General features: G+C 40.3%; 1 protein-coding gene across 2 annotated transcripts in view; it reads right to left on the reverse strand.

Moving 5' to 3' along the window:
- The window catches only part of TENM1 (teneurin transmembrane protein 1), a 453479-nt gene that overhangs the window by 82818 nt on the left and 348103 nt on the right, over positions 1-22558 (reverse strand). For both annotated transcript variants that reach the window (XM_071757633.1, XM_071757632.1), the window contains 3 exons: positions 13978-14163; positions 10459-10605; positions 491-707 (listed from right to left, as the gene is read on the reverse strand). In XM_071757633.1, the coding sequence (XP_071613734.1) occupies positions 491-707; positions 10459-10605; positions 13978-14163 (550 nt within the window). The remainder of the gene's footprint in view (positions 1-490; positions 708-10458; positions 10606-13977; positions 14164-22558) is intronic.

The following is a 22558-nucleotide window of genomic DNA, read 5'->3' on the forward strand; positions in this document are numbered from 1 at the left end:
CTCCACACTGGTAACATAGTAAAACCCAAGAAGTTTGCTAATTAGGTAGCTGGATTGTCTGTGAGTGACATGTGTTAAATTTATTATGCTGCAAATACCAATCAAGTTCTATTGGGCAGAAAGGTGAGTGACCACAGTGCATATAAATCCATCCTGTCCTTCTGCTTCCTGCCATTACATGTCCCTACAGCCTGAAGGGCTGAGCTTCTCCTCACTTGTTTAGTAAGGATGAGACAGCTTACCTTCCACAGCAGTCAAAGTCCTCTTAGTAAAAGTAGTAGAGTTTGTTCCTATGACACTTTTATGAACTGGATAGGTTCATGAAAATCTGACAATCAAGATTGGGATGTAAACTTTTGCTATTCTTTTAAGAATTTTTTGATCACCAGTGAAGAATTCTCAGCTGACCAGGTAGCACTTGTTTCTCGATTAAGGAATCCCATTGCAGTTCTCAATATTCAGAAAAGTCTCTCATCTAAAAAAAACTCACCTGCTCTCAAATGAGACATCTCCTGGGATGACATGAGTGCTTTCCTTGCCAATAAGGAATCTGATTCGATCATAAAAGAGCCTTGGAGGATGCTGAGAGAAGGGTGGCTGGCTGTGCTGGATCAGGTCAAGGGGGTCAGGAGAACCCTGGCAGAGAGGACTGGAGTAACAATTGCTCTGCTGGCAGCAATCAGGATCTACACAGTCTGTCAAGCCATCTGAAACAGAGAGAAAGGCAAGTTCAGGAAACTGAGTGACTCTCAGAACAGAGCACTGTGTTTACCACTGGAGAGCACAAGAGGTATTTATTCCCTTGGAAGACATTATGATACATTCAAAGTCAACACATCATTACTACCCATGCCTAGTCCAGGAGGGGTGTTTTGCTCTGCTCATTAATGTTGGATCAACTCAGAAAATCCCAACAGGACAATGAAAACCTGAACAACCTGAACCTACAAACTAAGGGAAGAGCAGGACTGTCTAACTGCAGAACAAACAAAAGAAGAAAACCACTTTTCAATACTTGTTAATCCTTAAGCTTATGATGAAAAGTGAAGCACGTCTGAAGTGCATCTAAATCAAGCACCTAAATGAAACTTAAAATTGGACTATCAGCATTTAATTCCCTCTTTTTGCAGCTTAGATGTCCAAACTGCCTAAATTACATACTTAAACAGAAACAGATTTAGTAAGGTATGGTAAAATGTCCAGTATCTTCTTAAACATCCATTTTATGACTTAGCAGTTGCTAACTTGTTTGGACTGACAAGCAGACTAATGCATATAAAGCACGATTAAGGCACTGTATCCTTCAACAAAGACCTCTCTTTGTATTTTTAACAAGGTCAGCCTGAATAAATGTGCAGTCATCATATCACTGTATGGATTTCCCTGGTGTTAGAATCAAAATGCTATAGGATCAACATACTGTCAGATATTTTCACTTCATACTTTGACTTTTTATGCTCTGTTCATACCAAGGTTTTGATGCCTATAAACCCTGTACCTCCTCAGGGCAAACTGCCTTATCAGGGAAGTTTTGTCATTGATCTTAATGGGTGCAAGACCAACCCCCAGCCAGCTCTGCTCTTTTCTCTATAGAGCACACTATCCTGTGTGAACGCTCAGTAAATAACAGCATAAAATATTTACTTTGAAAAGAAAGCAAGGACCCTTCTACAGAACAAACAAGTATAATGAAACGGCTTTCCCGGAATCTGAGAAGCCTTGCCTGACCTCGAGCAAGGGAATTGCTTGGCTAAGCAAAAAATATTAACAAATCTGACCCATTGCAGTGAGAAATCAGATAGAGCAGGCTAGGCTTTATGATAATGTGCCAAGGGCAGCTGTAGGTAGCAAGCAACAATAATGTAAAGCACTGAGATCAAGCAAAACTGGCATAGCTGACATCCAGGTCAGTGCATGCTTGGAGTTCTATCCACATCCCCCCAGTCCTGGAGACAGCAGGGATTTGCCAGTGGTGGGAGAAGAGCCACACAGGGAAATGTTAAGTTTATTGACTTTGAGTGTAGCAGTCACTTTATATTCATGAAAACTTGGAAATCCACTGGAATCAGCTCGGAAATCTGAAAGCTGAAAGAGTGTGAGGCCTCCAGTCTAAACAAAACCATACAGGGAGTGGATGGAGGAGTTCACGATATGAACCAGAGGGGCTTTCATTGTGTTCTGCTGGAAAAACAAAAGGGCTTTTTAGGTTGAAATCTGGAAAGCAGGCTTGAAACCAAAAGAAAAAAAACCCAACATCTCCTCTTATTGTTTGGTTTTTTTTTGTCCAAACAATGAAACTCTGTTCTTAATCAGTGAACCGAAAAGCATCAAATTAGTAATCAATTCTCCAAGACTTTAAATATGAGAGAATCCTACTAGACTTGAAAAGGTGATAAAAGAAATTGAAATCTCTTGCTTTTGCTTTACACTGGTGAAGATTCCTGCAGAGGGCTCTGACATGGCTTGGTGCAGCCATTCAGGGCTGGGCCCTGATGGTGGAATAGTTGAGCAGTGACAAGTGTCATCCTGGGAGTCAAAGCACTTTCTGGAAGGTACTAATTTCTACAAGCTGACTGCTTCCCACCTAGGAAACTTGACAAACACTGGTCTGGCAGAATAAGTACTAATAAAAAAAAAAAAAGGCACAATTACTTCACAATAACAGCATCCAAGGGGAAGCTATTTTGAAATAATTTATTCCACAGTAGCTGTTCTAATTAATTTTTTTCCTTGTCAACAAGCCATTAGATGTGGGAACTCAACTGACCTGAATCTCACCTTTTTTTATAAGAAATGAGAGTGAAAATTCATAGAAATATTAGAATATGAAGATTTTCTTACAAAATAAAGAGCTTTACCAATCCAGTACTTTCCTTTCTGTAACAGGGTCCTCATTCCTCCTTGCTTTGGTCAACAGCTTTCAAACCTGGCAACAGGCACTGTGCATTCATGCTGTACATAGGTTTCCACCTTCCAGTCACATTCAGTTTTCATCTTTTCTTTTCAGTTTCCTTGTCAGCAAAGTGATGATCTTATAACCTCTCCCAGGTTCTGCTAATGGTGTTATTTTGGTTGGAATTGGTTGCACCTGGTTTCATTTGCCTCTCAGGGCTATGAAAGGGTTGGTTTCCCATGAGCAGGGCTGTGAAGTCCCAGAGGGTCCATCTAAGTAAACCATGGTGAGAAAAGTATTTTTTCCTGACAGCCCCACCAGTGCTCTTGTGTGTATGAAATATTTGGGTATACAGGAACAGCTTATGGTCAAAGTCATAGAATCCTAGAATCATTTTGGTTGGAAAAGATCTTTTAAGATGACAAAGTCCAACCATTTACCCAGGATCACTGAATCCAGCCCTAAACCACATCCCTCAGCACCGTATCTACATGTCTGCTAAAAGTCCTCCATGGATGGTGACACCACCACTTCCCTGGACATCCTGTTCCAATGCCTGACAACCCTTTCAGGGAAGAAATTTTCTTAATGTCCAATCTAAACTTTTCCTAGCACAACTTTCCTCTTACCCTACTGCTTGCTACGTGGCAAGAGACTGACAGCCACCTTGCTACAACCTCCTTTCAGTCACCAGAGGAAGAAATTGCCAACCAAAATAGAAATGTTAATCCAAAGTAGGAGTTTTCTAGGTTACAGGTTATCTATCACTCATGGCTTCTTTCTCTCTCACACACTGCATTTTTTTTTGGTTTTTTCATTTTAAAATACTTTAATTAATTGGCTTACAATTTATTTAAACTTTCCCTTTCAACAATACAGAATGAATGAGAGAGAAAGTGGTAGGCTGGGAGAAGAGACTCCATGGGCAGTGAGGCAGGAGGTGCAGCACCTACAAACTCTTTAATGAGTGGGTCAGGACTAACTCAGGCCACTGACTGAATAGATTTAAGAATAACTACAGTTGTTCAAATAATGCAGCTATCAGCTTTTTTTTCCAAAAAATCAGACAAAACTTAGAAATCAAGTTGCATAAAACTGGAAAAAGTTGTTCACATTTTGTGAAACATTAGTATAAACCACCACCTAGAGAGCTCTTAAGCCAAAAGAAAATATTTGTCCCACTTCAGGCTCATTTAAGACTTTGGTTTTAATTGGGCCATTTAAAAGACTAAAAAGAACCCCAAATCTAAAACCCCAAGAGATACTACTGCAATTCAGCAGGCAAAACAAGGTGGTCCAGAATCCCATATGGAGGCAGTTTATGACAATGCAAATCACATTAGTAAGTGCATGTGAGGGGAACATTTGCAACAAGCCAATCCTATTTGAAATGAGATTTCTAATCCAGGAGAATAATCCAGAAAATCAAATAAATCTTGTTATAAACTATAACATCAAACTCAGCCACTTGAAAACACTACAAATATGTTAGTGGATTCTCAACTAACGGTCACATTTTTTTTTTGTTAACTGCTCTTATCAGGAACCAACTATTAAAAAAACTCAGAGTGTTAAGGAAACAGCAGGGTTTCTTTGAAATCTCTGGAGACACCAGTGAGGAGTATGCACAAACTACTACAAACAGCAAAACATGCAATTCATACAGGGAGGGAGCCTGTTTGCTGAGGTTTTTACTGTCAATTACCACTAAGTGCATCGCAGCTTAAGTGCAGACTAAAATGTGAATGATTTTGGTCTGCTATCAGCATTTTTAAATTTATGTTATAGAAGAGGTAGCCAGCACCCTCACACTGCACTACAGGTTATCTAATAAAGTGATTAACATTTTGATTAACATTAAATTATGGTTTCACATCTTTCAGGTGCCTCCTTTTGTATACCAGGGCTAATGATGAACTGTGATTTTTTTTTTTTTTTCCTTTTTTGATAAGTAAACTAGACAGCTAAAATATTTTTAATTCTACTGCTAAAACCAGGATTCACAACGATTGAATCAAGGATAGGAAGCACCTCGTAGCACTTGTAAATAATTTAAACAACCTCAAAGAGAAGGCAGAGCATGCCTAAACAAGTTGCTCTGTTTTCAGTCACACCACTCCTCTCTGCATTGCTGTAGCTCACAGAACTAGCATAAGATTTTCCTGTTTTCTTGCTGGGCAAAGGATCCCTTCAAGAAGCCTTCCATAAGGAATGACATCTTAATTTTTTTGGATATGAGCTTTCCATATGATGAATAATATCTATATAAAATCCTTATAAAATAAAGTAATAGTTGGAAAAGGCATTTTGTCAGCTAATAGCAAGAACATGGGATAAGTCACACATTATGGACCTGATCTGAGCAGCTCTGTGCTCTTTACTTTTCAAATCCTGGCTTTTCTGGTCTTTCCATCTACCCTTGGATTATTTGCTCTTCATGACTGCAAATACAGGAACATCAAAATAGTTCATGTTGCTGCAAATAATTAGGACAAATTATTTAGTGGAACACCTGAGGACATATTTAGGTGCTGGGTGGAGTCACTGGTGAAAGAAGGACAGAACAAGGTGGTTCTGATTTAGGTGGTGGTGGCTTCCCCAGATCACCAGTGCATCAAGCAGCAACTTTCACAGCTGCTGCTTTCTATTAAGCCACTGAGATGCTTTACTAACTGGCTATGAAAATGACAAACTCTATTAGACACTACCTGCCACATTACTGGGTTAATTATTTTAATAAACCATCCACTATCATCAGGTTCTCGCAAGCAAAACATAAATACCAATAATACTTAAAATCACTATTTTTCTGCATTAAAGCTCACTAAAGGAGCAGACTTCAAGCTTTTGTCACACATGGGGAAGACACTACTAATGTTAACTACAAGGGGTTTGAAATTTTATGCTTAATGCCAAACCCAGAACACTTCCATGGTGCATGCATATACATGTATTCAGGCACACTCACATGCACATACTCATATTTGTACTTGCTCAGTGGCCTGAAAAATCAAGCCTATCCCTAAGCAATACACTACACTTAGTGTAAGTAATACCAGTGGCTTTTCACTGCCACCCCCCTGCAGAGTGACCCAGCAGGGTGTGTGTCACCTCCTGCTCCCACTGCACTGGTCCCAGTGAGCCCGAGCCAGCAATGGGGCTGGGAGAACCACGGCCAGAACATTTTCACAGGAAATAAAAAATGGGTTTTAAGCTTCCCCCTGCAGTAAGCAGATCTTGTTCTCAGAACTTCTTGTGCAGGACAGCCTAAAAAACCAAAACCTAAAAAACCTGACTCAGCACTTTGAAGAATCTGAGCTTTTGGGGGCATCTGTGTGATCCATTGTTCAATCCTATTGTGAGCTGTGAAAAAACCCAGAAAGTCCACAGGAATCTGCAACTTAGATTTGCTTGCTTTCTTTTACAGATTTCAAACAAGCAGTAAACAATGCATGTACTGACTTGTTCCACCACAGGCTCAGTTAAATCCAATTAGGGTTGTCAGGAATCTCAGCAAACTGAATCAAAGAGTAACTTCAGCAGAGATGAAGCATCAGGACCCAGCATGAGTCTCTAATTCTTATTCCTCTGCATTAATCCCAACTGCTTCCCAAACTGTAGCTGGAATGTGGCAGACAGTAAGGCAGGTAACTGGGATCACAGGTGTTTGTGGAAGGACACTGGAAACCCACCAGTGTGCTGTGGGATGGCTGCAGTGTTTTACCCAGTGAGTATGGGCAGTGTTTGACCTCCCATGCACAGAAAAATGCAAACACATCAGGGTAGAGGTTTCTAAAACTCAAAGTATCCCCAGGGAGCCCTCGCTGCTCAGCAACAATGAAAACCATTCCCATCAGTATTATTTATACTGTGCAATAATAGGGTATTACTTATATATGGACTCAATATCTCTGTGATGGATGGGTTATTAAAATGCCAATGGATGGATCAAAAATACATCAATATTTCAGCAGCACTGGTTATCAACCCAAGGCTATGCTGAGTCATATAATTTCCTGTGCTTGGAAAAGCTTGGGGAAAGCTACAATAATTTGTCTGAAGTGACTGAAGGGAAATTTTGAAGAGAATTCAAAGCTTGTAGTAAATAATATTTTCCTTAAAAAACAAACAGTCAAGACTGCTTGGAAAAGAAAAAGAAACCTAAAAGAAACTTGTATCAAATAAATTGATGGGAGTGACAGGCTGCAACTTTCAGCTTAAGATAAAGCCCTGTGTGCACAGCAGCCATGTAAATAAATGCCAGAACAGCAGGTACATTGTGGCCATGAGCTGGTGCTGGGCACCCTGTGTGTGTCCCCTGGCATCAGACTCATCCTCCTTGCACCCAGGACACCTGCCCCTGCCTGTGCAGACCCAGAAGAGCTTTCAAGCAGTCTCCTGGAGCTACCAATGCTTCCAAATGAGTCTAAAGTAATGACAGAAGGGAAAATAACCCTCTCAGATGAGATGAACTGGTTATCTTATAAACTGGAAATGACATTATGCCACTCATGGCAATGAGAGATGGAGAATAAGGAACAGGGAGGGAAAGCCAGAGAGAGGGAAAGGCCCCACTGCTAAGGACATCTGCTTGACCTCTTGGGATTATTTAATGGACATCACAGTGCTAACAGACTGCAGATGCACTCCAGGAGAGCAAGTGCAAACCATGCCATCGTGCATCTGTTATAATGCTGAGACCTTTTCAATGATATTTGTAGTGATATTTGAACAGGTAAACATGCCCTTAAGTCTGCAAGGAAGAAAAACTAACAAGAGAGCTTTGAGATGGAGTGGGAAAAGCAGTCCTGGTACTGCCAGAGTATCAGTACAGCCTATACTAGTAGGGCTCTAAAGGAAATAGTATTCTCCCTGTCAAGGAAAGGAATGCCACGTGCATTTAAGGTTGCCACTGTGGATCAGTGGATGGACAGGAAATTGAGTGCTGCAGTGTCTGCAGAGCAGGGATTCCTGTGAACATGCTTGTGACTTACCTTTAATTTACCACTCCTTTAAAAAAGGAATTAAAAACTACCCCCCTCCCAAAGCTTTTGTGCTGTTACTACAGACAGATCTATAACACTATCATTCCTCACGCCAAAAAAAATGACATTATTTGATCCCTATGGCTGGAACTAACAGAATACTTCATTTTCTAACACTTTTTTTTTTTTTTCCCTACCATGTATTTCAATGTCTTTTTATATAGTATAAAGCTCTCTGAAAGTATTGTATAACAAATCAACTGGAAACAACACAAAATTATCACTATAACTCCTGAAATAACAGTTTGAAATAATAAATGTTCAACTTTCCTACACCTTTGTCTTTGGTTGTGATTTCCTGCTAACAAACTTGAAGCACAAAAAAAACTTTAAAGGACAGAGATATAAACGTTTGAGTTAAACACAATTTTAATGAGTAAGACCATGATTTGAAATATACAACAGCACTAAATTGGGTCTTGAGCATCATCTCCTCTCCTATGTGACCCTGCCTGCCTGTTTTCACTGTTTATGTTTACAAGCCCTGAAACCATGGGAATTAGGTTCTGATTTTATATTGATGTAACACTGGCATAACTCAAATGACTTTAGGGGAATTTTTCTAATTTATGCTTATGCCAAATCAGGTCCTGTGAACTTCATATTTAAAGAGAAGTGTTTTTAATACGTAGATATAATTTTCTTACATAGAATTGGTTGTGAAGGAAACTTAATTACATTTAGCCCATCTGTAGAAGTCAGTTTAATTAAATATTTCTCCCTGCACTTATCTCTAATTGTAATGTCAACAGAGCTGTCCTAGTCCATGTTATGTTACCATTAAAAAGGAGAAAGAAAATTACTTTCAAAACCTGCAGTGAAATGATGTTAAATGCCTGCCTTAAACTGACAAATTCAAGGAGATTTAGAGTTAAAACTGCCAACTCTTTCAATAAGTCTGTGTTATTGCAGAATATAAAGCACCCAAAATCACACTACAGGGCAGTTTCTACAGAGCCAGTTCATGAAGAGTCTCAGAAAATGCATTACATATATTGAGGGCTAAACAGGGTTTTTTTTGTGGCCAGACTGAAGTGTGTAGGAGAGTGAGTGAGTGGCTGGGCCAGTGGGGGGGAGCACTGGGCAGGTGGGAGAGGCCACGGGGTGACTGGTGGAAAAGGGAGAGAAAGCTTGGAAAAAAGGTGGAAAAGGAAGGATGAGAGAGCAATAAGGTGATTTTTGAATGGGGTTCAGAAGTGAGGAAGCTTTTGCCAAAAGCCAGCGTGGTCTTAGAGCCTACAGGATACAAAATCTGAAGGTCTCAAAATATATCTGTAAATGAGGAATCATCACTGAGTCAGAATGTTTCTATTGAGGTCCCACAGTGACCTCAGTTCTTGGCCCTAAATCAAGCTTAATTTATCAATGACCTAGAAGAAAATACACAATCATTATGCTGAAGTTTGACACTACAGTGGAGTAGGAGATCCCACCCAAGGCACCGAGAAGATCTGTACCTATGACATAATCAGGTAATAAATATTTTAATACATCTCTATGTAAAACCTAAGGAGAAAAAATTGTGATTGTGCTCAGGGCAGAAGTATTCACAGTCTGAATGAGAAAGCTGCACAGCCCCAGGTATGGAGGCAAGCACAGTGTAAAGGTTGGCAAGAAGTAAAAGACAGGAAAGCACAAGTCCCTGATTGCCCAGCAAATAGGTATTCCTAAAATAGATAGGAAAAATAAGAAATTCTGAGAGCAATCTCTGAGAAATGTCATGGCTTTTCTCCCACCAGCAAGTTTGAAATAGAATATGGATGTTTGTCCTGAAAAGCAATGCACTGACTTGTGTATTGCAGTGAGCTACTGGAAAGGAGCTATGAAAGAACCCTGTATTTCCCTGCAACAGCCTCAGAATGAATCAAGACTATGGAGCTCTGAGGCAGGGAGCATCTAGCTCCAAATACCCTGGTTCAGCTCGTGGAAAAGAGCACAGAACTCTGTTTATGGTCCTTTCAAAAATTACTTCTGTGTACTTTCTACACTTGCTTGCTCACCAAGGGTTCAAATGTGGGTCCAGACAATTGCAACATCTCTGCTGTGTCTCAGTGGAAACATTAAGGAAGAGATTAATGTTAAAGAAGCATCTCTAAATGTAAGCTTTATCCTTGCAAATGTTTCATTTAATACTAACAAAAGACTAAACTGTGGCTGCATTTTGACTTGCACAGAAATTTTTTTATTTGTGCATCTATCGGCTGCCTTTTCTGAGATCACAGGTAGAGTGGAAAGGAGACAGAAGAGAGAGAAGAAATTATTACATGGTTGTTTGGGGTTTTGCTTTTTGAAGAAAAAAACCCAAGTACTGGGATGATAGGTCCAGCACATACTTAACTTCTGCCTTGAAAATCATCTAGCACAAGGGCCTGTTTCTTACAGATCAAGTCAGGGGAACAACTGCCTTGAGCAAAGAAACATTGACTTGCTGTGCCAACAAGGAAAACATCCACCAAAACTATAGATTCAAATGACCACTAAGGACGTGAAAATTAAACAGTCATGAATTATGTATCATACCTCCATCATTGTCCAGGTTATCTCCACACACCATTTCCATGACAACGTTGCATCCTGAGCCACTCCAGCCCACTTGACAGACACAGTGCCATCCGTTCTGATCCAGAGTGCACCTCCCATTGCCATAACAGAGACCTGGGCAACCATCTAGAAACAAAAACATTAAAAAAAAAAAAAGAAGCCTTCATGGAGGAGTCACCTCTTGCTTGACAGTTTTAATTATTCTTTATCATTCTTTCATAAAGTATTTTACTTGTTGCCTTTAAATGATCACAGGTCCCTTGCAAGTCATTTATGTTTTTGGCCAAATACAGAAAAATCCCCATCTGGTTGCTTCTTTTGCTTGCCCAAAAGTCATTTCTCAGTGAGTTTTTTTAGTACAACATTTTGTGTGCAAGAAGCAAGTGAGTAGAGGTATTAGAAGATACTTAACAGTCTGCTGTGCACATCTCTTTCTCCACCTATTGCAAAATAAGGTGCAGATCACAAAGGAAGGTATACACATAATCAGTGTTTATATCAAACACATATGTGGGAAATATTGCTTAAATGACAAACTGGTATTGGTGGATTAGTGGGCATAATTCTACACATTGCAGAGAGAGATGGTGTCCTTTTTGTTCTGTTGAAAATTACTCAGCTGACTGAAAAAAACCCAGTGCAATTTGTGCTATGATCCAACTCTTTCCACAGAAGGCAAATGAGGGAACATTTCCTTCCAGTGTCCAGTTCCAACTCCTTCACATTGTGGCTGGGCCAAATATGGCAAACACTTGCCCTTTAATGGCTTTGATCCTTGCTCAAAACTGGAACAGTATCTACAGCATCCCCTGTATATATCTGTAAACTCTGAATCAACAGTAATTTAGATATTCTCAGCTATATCTCTTGCCTCTAAGAGTGACAGAGGAATTGTTTAAACTCAGGTCCATCTGCTTCCATTGTTCAGTACCAGCTCAGAGATTTGTCACATTGTCACCATGTCCCACACGGAGCCAAAGGACAATGGATAAAGCTCAGCAGTAAGATTAACAGTGCAAGTGATCTCCCCTCTAAGAGGGCTCCTCTCTTTTTGCCAGCATGAGCATAAAGGAACTGGAAGCACTTCTGTACTTGATACTGAACACCAAAACCTACATATTATCAGTGAAAATTTTTCTGGAGGAAAAGTCTGCATGTGTGTTTGGCAGCCCCAAGGGACAGATGCTCCAAAATGGCTTTGGAGGAGCCAACCAGAGAGTCAGAGAACCTGGACAACTGGTCTGTCAGGTTGTGCCTTACAGCCAGCCCAGCATGCAGCACATTTCCTGGCAACTTTATACTGGACACATCACCTCTCTCCTTCCCACCCTCAGCAAATTTATCAACCACATCTGAACATGGAGAGACTGGAGAGCCCAACCCTCTGGCTTGGGAGAGGTGGAGTTGCATGATAACACTTCCTCACACAGCAGTGCTGGAAGTTGCTGCTCTAAACCAGCATGAGCTTGCTGACCACCAGATATTCCAGCGGGAGGTGTCCTTGCCCATGCAGGGGGGTTGGAATTAGGGGATCTTTAAGTTACTTTCCAACCCAACCCATTCTCTATGATTTACCATAAATGCCCATTATTTGCCTCCTGCAGGGAGCTGGGGGAAAGAGATGAGTTGGGAAAAGGATGTGAGAGCTGTTTTGGGTAATGGGGATGTTTTTCCACTGCAGCTCACTGTCCTGCTGAGTTAAGTTCTTGTATATGATTATATCTTGCTGCTGTGTGTGGTTATCCTCTCAGACAATAAATGTAGCCAAATGAATGCCTACACCCTTTATTATTATCTAATTCCAAAGAACTAAGATAACAAATAAATAATAAATACTCAGGTCTTTCTAGACTGCTCCCAACCTCAGGGGAAGTGCTTGGGCAGCCACAACCAAGCAGGACCCTTGGCAAGGCAGGGAAATCAAATGAGCAGCACCAGACACAAAACAACAGAAAATTTAACTCTTGTAGCAAATGAATTGAAGAGAACTGTATCACATTTAGCCTAGACAGCTTGGAGAAGGTGTACTACTTTACCAAAAGAAACTTACTTCAAGCACAAATGACAAAAAAAGACAACATTTTTGTTCTCATGGAAGACAGGATCAACACAAAGCTTTTCAAGCAAGTCCTCAGCTCTGTCATTACTTTGAAATGGTGAGAGTGAAAAATCTGATGTACCTAAGATAGCACATCAGAGGGCCACAAAAAACATGCTTATATCACTACAACTCTGCAAATGAACCGAGCACATTATTTGTTAAAAACTGCATTTTGTTTTCCATAAGTCTTTGTGTCTGTATCTATCTCCATCAACAAATACTTGATCTGTTCTGGCAGTTTAGCAGTACAGAAGCTCACACGAAACAGGGAACACAAAACACACCATTCCCAATACTTTTGTATCTTTTCATCATTCTTGCACAATGCTGATACAAAAAACTTACCTCGAACAGCATCTAAGTAGTGAGCTTAAAGAAGAAAAGAACAAATCTGAGATGGATTGAACTTCTGCACCCAAATGCAAATACAGACACCATTTGCTTGCCACCTGTTGGTTAGATGGAAAGTGTCTCCCTGCAGTCAGATCTGTTCCTGCTACTGGGATGAAAACTCATTGCATATGTGATTGCTCTCTGTTTGGTGACAAGCATGCAGAGGACAGCTCAGGCCACAGCTGGCAGTCTCTATGACTTGAAGAGCAGCTCTATCTTTTTAATTATTATGCTCCTTTTCTGAATTTGCTCTTCATAATCTTGGAAAATTAGGCCATACTTCCTTTCCTAAATCAATTCTTCATTTAGGAAATCTGATTTAGCTAGAGCCAATGAATGAATGAATTCCCTTGAAATGATTAAGCAAAAGAGAAATCATTCTACTTTGTTTTTAAGCAGCAAGCATCAAAGCTTATGCTGCTTGCCTCTGAAAACTAAATATCCTGCTATTATGTTTATGAATAATCTTGCTTTGGGACATTTTAGCAAGAAATACTATTAGACTTTGCAACTGTTGCATTTCATTGAAAAAATAACTATTACATTTGCATAGTAGACTAATGACTAAACAGCTCTAGAAAAAAATACCTCTAGTAAGAGGTAAAATACATAAATCCTCTGACATGAAGGCAAGAGATGCAAATATTACTTAAGATGCATAATAGCTTCATTACTTCACACCTTCTGTTTCTTAAACAGTTTTTTCCTTCCTGACTCAAAGTTCACACACGAACACAACCCAGAGCTATGTTAGGATGCAGATATCTTTCTTCTGTGTGTTTCTGAAAAAATTTAAGTCATTGATGTTATTTCCTCCCCACAGCTGCACTGAACTGCCATATGTGGGATATGCAGGGTGCACCTTCCATGCAGAGGCTCCTTTTTACACCTGGTCTCTGTTTTTCCAAAATGACTTGAAGCAGACTGATGGCTATGGCAGACCTTTGCATAGAACCGGTTACAATTTGTTGTATTTTACTTTAAGAAGTACAAAATGCCCTTACCAATGGTGCAGTGGTCTCCTTCCCATCCAGGGCTGCACTCACACTTCCCATCCTTGCACTGCCCATGCTCAGCACAGTGGGAGTGGCAGGTTCGTTCTTCACAGGTTGGTCCCACCCAGCCCTCTTCACACTGGCATATCCCTCGGGAGCAGACCCCGTGGCTGCCACAGTCCAGGGTACACAGCTCTGCAAGGGATCACAAAAACCACAGAGCACGTGAAACAGCTGTCTCATCCTCCACCAATACTAGATTTAATTACTTCTGTACAAATATCACTCCTCAGTCGGATCAAAGAGGGGATTTCATCACCCCGTACAGACCTTCTACAATATTGCTGCCTCCTTCTGGGGCAGTTACTTGCAAGATCATTTTTTTCTTTGGGATGGAGACTGCAAAACATGATGGGTTTGCATCAGGTAAGGAAATGTGTATAAAACAGAGAAACAATGACACAAAAAGTTGGTATCTTTTGACTGATTTCAGCTGAGGTCTTTCATAACAGCAAGACAGATCCATTCCTAGGACCCACAGGCTCAGTTCTGGAATCTGTTATAAACTCAAGTATTGCAAGTAAGCTGAATTGAAGTATAAAGTGGCACATTAAACACATACAAAAAAAAGTCTTGGAGATATTCTGACACTTGCAGTGATGGCAAATGGCCTTCACTTACAGTAAGAGCAGCCACCAGAAAGATAAGAGTGGAAAAGAACAGAAAGCACCCCACTATGATCACAATACATAAAATTAATGCAAATCTGCCTATGTCTAAAATGGTTTTCAAGGAGTAAGACCTTTTTCCTTCCTGACTCACATGAGACAACAACTGCTAAGAAACCAGCAAAGCTGTTTTAGGAAGACAGGAAGACCTCCTCATTGCACTCAGAACAATTTCTCTACCTGGGCACTGTAGAAGGCCACTTATCCTGAAGTGGAATGCACGTCCTGAATTGTTTCAATACATCACAATATGCCAATTGCAATTCTCCTTCTACTTAGACTAAAGCTGTTCTGTGAAAAGAATGGCTTCATTATAAAAGGGGTCTACGTAGTTTGAATTTATTTAGAATAATTAGTGTCAAGAGACAGAATTTGCTTGTTATTCTGCAATTAACCTGCCACAGAATTGTTTCCTCCTTCTTCCTTTTGGAAAACAGCTGATAGCACAACAAGTGTAAGCCAAATACTCACGTCTGCTCTGATTTCAAATGTCAGAGTTACATATTTAGCTGTGGCAAGAGTTTTCCCTTGACAGATTTCAAACAACCATCATTTATATCTTGGAACTATTGTATATAAACAGTCTTAGAAGCATTTGTAGTGACAAATGCTGTCACTGTATATACCAAGCAAAGTTTGAAAAAGTTGAAATCTTATCAATTCCAATCATTTTAACATGAAAAAAGCAGCACAGAAATGGAACTGCTCAGTGACATTCCAGATGTGTCAGGCTCTGTCTCAAGTTTCTCCCTTCTTTTCAATAATAATCTGAGTGATGGCACAGAGTGCAATCCACAGCGTGGTGAGTGACAAAATGGAGGGGTCTGGTGAAACTCCAAATCACCTTTAGAAGCAGAAGGCATAGGAAAGAATACAAGATAAAATTCAGTAAAAGCAACTGTGAAGTATTATCCCAGGGAAGGCAAAATCAGTTACATAAAAAAATTAATTATTTTTACTATTCAGACAAGGACTTGTGTTATACTGGAGTACAAGATAAAAGCAATTATCTGATGATATTCATGCAAAAGAGGATATAAGACAAGGAAAGAGGCTTCTTTGCTTTATTGAAATTAAAAACTGTGCTAAACCTGGGGTGTTAGCCCTTAGAAAGACTTGATTGCTTCATGCCAATCATATATTAATCTAACACTTCATGCTTTGGAATGCCTGCCTGCAGGTACTGAGAAGGATTTCTTCCTCCTTGCTGCATAATTTGGCTTGGTCTTTTTTTTTTTGTTTGTTTTGTTTTGTTTCTTGCTTGTTCCTTGGAAACCTGGGAGACTGCACAGAGAACTGCAGGGGGGAACTTGCTCTGTTGTTTGATTGGTACTGAAGTTGCCCAAATTCTTGCTCCTATGCTCAGGATTTAAACTGATCCCACCAGACCTGGGCTCACAAAAGAATCACCCCAGGCCAGGCTGGCAGAGGGCCACTGGTATTATTTTAACCTATCTCTATAGCTTGGAGCACGAGCTAACTCCTGAGATCTAAACCAACAAATTACCTGCTAATTCAAGGATTTAGGCTGCTAGAGGGATGCCTTTGATCTTTCCTGATCTCTCTCTAGTTCATTATAATTATTGCTTTTGGTATTTCACTCTAAGTGGCAATGATTGCTAAGAGAATTTTAAGAAATATTCCAAAGCCTTCACAGAGTAGATATTTTTTTTTTTTTCCCCTTCTGAACTGAGTGTCTACTACATAGTTTTTTGCAGTTGTGGGACTGGCTTAGTTCAACTGATGCCAGAACTGTAGGCAGCACTACACAGAAGTGGCAATGTAGTCTGGAATGGCTGAAGTGGGGAAACAAAATGATGCAAATAGCTTCTGATCAGGTTAGGAGCTCTTGCAGCTCCCACCACTTCTCTGATCATAAACAAATCAAAGAACCAGCTCTGGGAAACCTTGAACACATTCCCACACGTGGCATGGATGCCTCACCACTATCTGTCTACTTGTGACAAACTCATCTTCCAAACAAATAAAAGAAATAAGAGTGTGAGGCCAAAGACAACGTAGGGATATAGATCTTCCACATATTCCCATTATACCACCCCAAAACTAAATGGATCTTAAAATGTTTTTACATTGTTTTTTCCTCCATTTCACACAAGGAGTAAAAATGTTTAAATGCTACTTAGGCTTGTCAACTCGATCAGATCAAGGAATTGAAGATACAAATTTTCCCACATAACATCATACACAGCCAAACAAATTTTCCTTTATTTTTCACCTCTTGAAACACAATGGCTTCCTCCATCTCAGCCGCACTCTCTTTGAAAGTGACCACAGAGTGGTACAAGTTCTGGAGCCTACACTGGCTCTGTGTGTCAGGAAATGGTAGGTTAGTTGTCCTGTGCCCAGTTATTCAGTTTTCACACCTCATTTCTGCCAGCAAGTCAGGGCACAGTAACCAGATACCAGTAACTCAGCAAAAAGAAGCATGGGCAAACCTGTTGCAGCAAAGGAATGTCAGCATGATCTTGCCCTACTCTTGCTTTACTGTCTAGTAATGCACTTTTCCCCTCCAAATATTTAATCTAGATCATATCTGATGGAAATCAAAACCAATTCTCTAAGCAGAAGATGTAAGGAAACCTGGTTTCTTAGTTTGGACCAGACACCTTCCTCAGTTGCCCTAGAGGTCCTGCTGCTCAGTCCACTCATATTTGATGGTCACTGAGGCCAACCCTAAGGCTTTGTCTCAGTGGTCTAATATAAAGTTTCAGAAATGTTGTTTACCTTGCTAACACATTCTTCTGCCATGCCAGTCCAAGAATCTCCCCAGACCTCTAACGCAAAGCAAGGGAAATCAAGGCTAACATCATCCCATTAAAGCTGTGGTAGTACCTGCAGGTTTAATCAACAGCTAATTCAAACAACTAAGATTAAAAAAAAAAGCATTATCAGTTCAGGCTGCCCTGCTTATAAATGCAAACCAATTCCTCCTGTAGATAAACAAGCACAGAATATCAGCAGAGCAAGGAGCCACATTAGCATTTGTGTTTGTGTTGAGGGGTTGGGTTTCCACAGCAGACTGAACAAATGAGATACCTGGGTGACTGGGCAGTGACCAAATGCAATGGGAAACAAAAATTATCACCTGAAAGAGGGAAAAAGCTTCAAACAAAGAAAAATTCAGACAGCACGAAGTCAGACAGCAAGTCAGACATCATGCAACTCTCTCCTTCAATGGAGCATCCATCTTCCTCCCTTCCACACCAGCTGGTGCTGCAGGACTCAGAAACATCCCAAGTCTGCAGTGGGTGCCCAGCATGGTGGGGCAAGGGCTGGGGACAGGTGGCACAGCTGAGACAACCAAAGGTGTCTCCTCTGACTGAAACATTTATTTCACTCCATCTGTCTCTTGGCTCTGTCTGGAGCTTACCTGAAGTTGTGATGAGTTGACTCCTGAAAGGAGGTTGTAGCCAGGGGAGGGTTGGGCTCTTTTCCCAGGCAACCCTCAGCAAGACAAGAGGGCACAAGAGGTCTCAAGTTGTGCCAGGGGAGGTTTAGGTTGGATATTAGAAAGAATTTCTTTACGGAGAGGGTGATCAGACATTGGAATGGGCTGCCCAGGGAAGGGGTGGATTCTCCATCCCTGGAGATATTTCAAAAGAGCCTGGATGTGGCACTCAGTGCCATGGGCTGGGAACTGCAGTGGGAGTGGATCAAGGGTTGGACTTGATGATCTCAGAGGTCCCTTCCAACCCAGCCAATTCTATGATTCTATGATTCAGAACCTAAAATCATTTTGGTTGCTGCTGCTTCTCAGAAAAAGTCTTGAAGAGATGCTTGGGAGAGAAGGAGGCTGGGACTGAATCACAGAATCATTTTGGTTGGAAAAGACCTTTAAGATTATCAAGTCCAATTGCTAACCTGGCACTGCCAAGTCCACCACACTCAACCATGTCCCTCAGCATCACATCTACAGATCTTTTAAACACCTCCAGGGATGGTGACCCCTCCACTGCTTTGGGCAGGGGAAAACATTTCTTTTCATGAAACTGCCACAAAAGTCACTTTTTTTTTTTTTTTTCCTGGGTTAATTCCTGACAGCTTGCTGAGCTAACTCAGCCCACTGAAGGAGTAAAAAAGCAAATCAGGCAAGGTAAGGGAGGAGATGCAGATGACAGCCTGGATGGGGACTGCCCTGCTGAGGAGCCACAAGCTGTGCCATCAGACAAGACTGCAAGGGACAGGAGTAAGGGAGAGGTGAGTTATGAGAGGGGAGGCAGATGGAAAGAGGTTACAGCTTGGATTAGTCTGGCCAGCTCAAGGGCATCCTATCACAGGCCTTTAGTTCTGCTGTGACATTAAGTGATGATCATTCTCACAACATACAGTTGCAACACAGACACTCCATGAAGTCCCTCAACTCTTGGCTGTTTAGGCCTGTGGGCTTACATAAAATCCATCTCTTTTCTCCCATTTAGGGAGATACCTGCCTGCCCACCCTGTCTGCCTGAGCTCTGGGCAGATCTTGTGCAACACGGTGGCTCAAAGGATGTGAATGTTCCTGGCTCCCAAATTCATGGCTCTGTTGCAGTTTTTGTGTCTGTACCTTGCAATCAAAACAAGGCTCTCTAAGCATAGGGCTGGAGAGGCAATGCCCTTATTTAAAAGAAGTTCTTGCTGGGCAAACTCACCATGAGCAGGGTGCTGGCAATTTGCTGGGAGCCTCAGCTGACCCCAGCAGCTTCTTATAAACATTCATGAAACACAACCTTCACTCAATCTGGAATTCGGAGTCCTTAAACTAATTAATGAATAAGAGACTTAAAAAAATGTTCAGCTCAGTCTAGAATTTTTACTGACATGTCCTCAGTTCTGAATACTCATTAATTTTTTTTGGAAGAAGGCAAATGTGAGCTGTGGAGCATTATTTGTACATATTCTTGAGGAGACAAATGTGTTGATCGCTCCTGAGCTAATCTAAAAGGCATTAAAAATTCACTCCACACTCTTCATTTTAATTATCTAAGTCAACAATGAGTTCTTTCAAATGTGCTTTATAATAAGTTTCTACTTGTGTGATCTGAAAAGGGAAATTAAAGCTAAATATTTTATAATTCGGAATGATAAGGGAAGATTTCAATGTTAATTCAACATGTTTCAGAAATTCCTCTTAGAAACCCATGCTAAGAATACAAAACTATATTTAAACAAAAGTGGCAAAATACTTATTATGAAAACATTTTAGTTTTACTTTCTTCCCATTCCGGGGCGAGTACTGTTCCACAGACAAACTTAAGTAGCATATTAATAATTCTGCTACCCAGTTTTTAATAAGTGGTTTTCCATAAAGATCAGAAATTAATCTATCCTGACTTTCACCCACTAAGCTTAACTGCTGGAGGCACTAACATATCACCAATCTAGACCTAATAAGGAAAGTTTTTTCAATTTAAATATACGTTGCATTTAATAAGCTTGCATGATAATTTCAACAGTGTTCCTGAGCTTTTTAAATTACCTTCCTGCTGTGTCCTGGAGACAGCTCTCTTCTAAGCTTTCATTTTCAGCAGCTGACTTTATTAATATAATCTTTTACAATCCCAAAAAAAGTTTGAAAATTTCAAGTTTTAAGTTTCAAAAGCATTTCAGCTATTCATTTTTTTACAGTAAAACCTTATGGAAACTGGTCCCCACGAGTGAAGACTACCTGAGGGAGTGCAGTGTAGAGGTTTCATATAATACCAAGTTTTATGTATCTATACTAGAAGAGATGTTACATTATTTTCCTGATTTAAACCCTGTTGGCAAGTTATAACTGCTGCTAATCTAAGCTTCTCCAACAGCATCACAGCCTGTCAGGTAGGTGTGCAATTTTATACATTCTTAACCCACCACAACTATGCCAATAAAATGTCAGGCTGGGACTGGTATTTCTACAGAGGCAACACAGAAGTTTTACATGGGCTATGCCAGTATTCACTGGCACCTGCTCTTCCAGGCTGAGCAGGAAATTAAAAGGACTTGGAAGTGTCTGCAAAGCATTAATTTTGAAGTCTCTGGCTGTCAGCTGCCAGGTTTGGGGAACATTTATCCTCTGGGAGAAAGAAATCAGGTGAAACTACCTAGAACTAGGGTGAAACTAGAACTAGAACCTTCTGTGAAATTGGGTACACTCAAAAATAAATCAATACAAGAGATCATCACTGCATGACTGACAACTGTTTGGAAAAAAAAATAAATTCTATGGTTTATAGAAAACAGAGGTGCAAAGGGCTTCACATGATCATGTATTCTTCCCTGTTCCTAATTAAATCATACCTGGCATCCCTTAAAGATCCCAGCAAAAGAGAACCCACAACAGGACTCAGTGATCCATACCACCACCAGTATCTGACAATGAAATATATTAAAGGTCATCTCACAATACCACAATATGTGAGTTTCAGAGTTTTGTTACCTATGTGTGAAAAAATCCAAAGCAACACTTGGATGTTAATTACACAAACACTGCAAAACTACTGCATTGAATTTATCCTCACAGATACCTCCAAAATAATTTCAACAGTCATTCACAGCTTCTGCTCTTGCACAAAGTGGGACTTTGTGGGCCATCCCAACAAAAGACACAAAGAGTGAGATTCATCTCACCTGACTTTAGACATTTGTGCCTGAAACAGTTTCCTATTATAGTCTGTTATCAGACTAGAACTGAGCTATTGATATTTATCTTTTCTGACACTTTCACAAAATGACTGCTGGAAGCTTGTAATGCTATATTAAGCAGAAGAGGCATGATTTTGGAAAAAATCCTAAGGAGAAAACAGGTCCTACTCCAAACCATATTTGCCTTCATTTCTGCTCTCTTAAAGAGGTTCATAAGATACTACAACTATTTACAGTTTTCCATGCATAATACAAACACGTGGACATTCCTTGAACTCCTTAAATATCACCCTTTTCTTGCATCTTCTTGATTACTCAGACTTCCACTAGATACCACCTTTCCCTCACTGTTACATGGCTGATACCCTGTTTCCTATTTCCTCTTCAGTAGCTCTATTGGTTTTGCTATGAAATAAAAGAGTGATTCCACTCAAATAAGCTTTTGAGTGGTCTCACTGGTGACTGAAAAATTGCAGAGCTGAAATTGCTCTGACTGAATAAAGGGTCAATCCTGGAGCTCTTCTTTGTGTCCTCGACTGCATTATCCCAGGAGATGTTCTACCAGGAGGCACTGAGCCCCTTCAGAAGTTCAGGGTCTTCCACAGAGAGACAAGAGTTGCAGAAAAGCACTACTGAAGAGTCACCCTTCAGGACAAAATGGGGCAACAGAAGCTTCACACAGCCCTATTATTTGAGATAATTCAGACATAATTACCACACAATGATCAACTATTTTTACCAGAGGCAAAACTTCTCCATTCTCCAAATGTTGTTTCATTTCTGCAGTAAGCTTCATGCACAATTCCTGATGTGTTGCCTCACAGATATCCAACTCCCTTTCTTATCTTCCTACCACAGGCCACAACACAGAAAATAAAGCCACTGGAACTAAAATGCCATATCCTCACTGTTTGTTACTCAGAACGTTTCACCATCAATCTTGTGACAGTTTTAATTGCTTTCTGGAAATAATCCTACCATCATCTCATTGAACTTATTTCTGAACCATTAAGTACTCCATAAATAGCTCTTTTGACTTCGACTAGGAAGGCTGTCATTAACACTGGTGTACATCTCAAAATATATCAATGTCATTGTGGTTTTTTTTAAAAAAAAATGTAACATAGCTCCTGATAATGTTATTTGAAAATATCTTGTTCAAACTGGGAGCCTCAATTGGCTTGAAAATGTGTTTGTGTAGAGAAGTAATCAGTGGATAGACAGAAAGGTCCAAAGGA

This window comes from Heliangelus exortis, chromosome 14, assembly GCF_036169615.1.
Source record: "Heliangelus exortis chromosome 14, bHelExo1.hap1, whole genome shotgun sequence".
Classification (NCBI taxonomy): Eukaryota; Metazoa; Chordata; class Aves; order Apodiformes; family Trochilidae; genus Heliangelus; species Heliangelus exortis.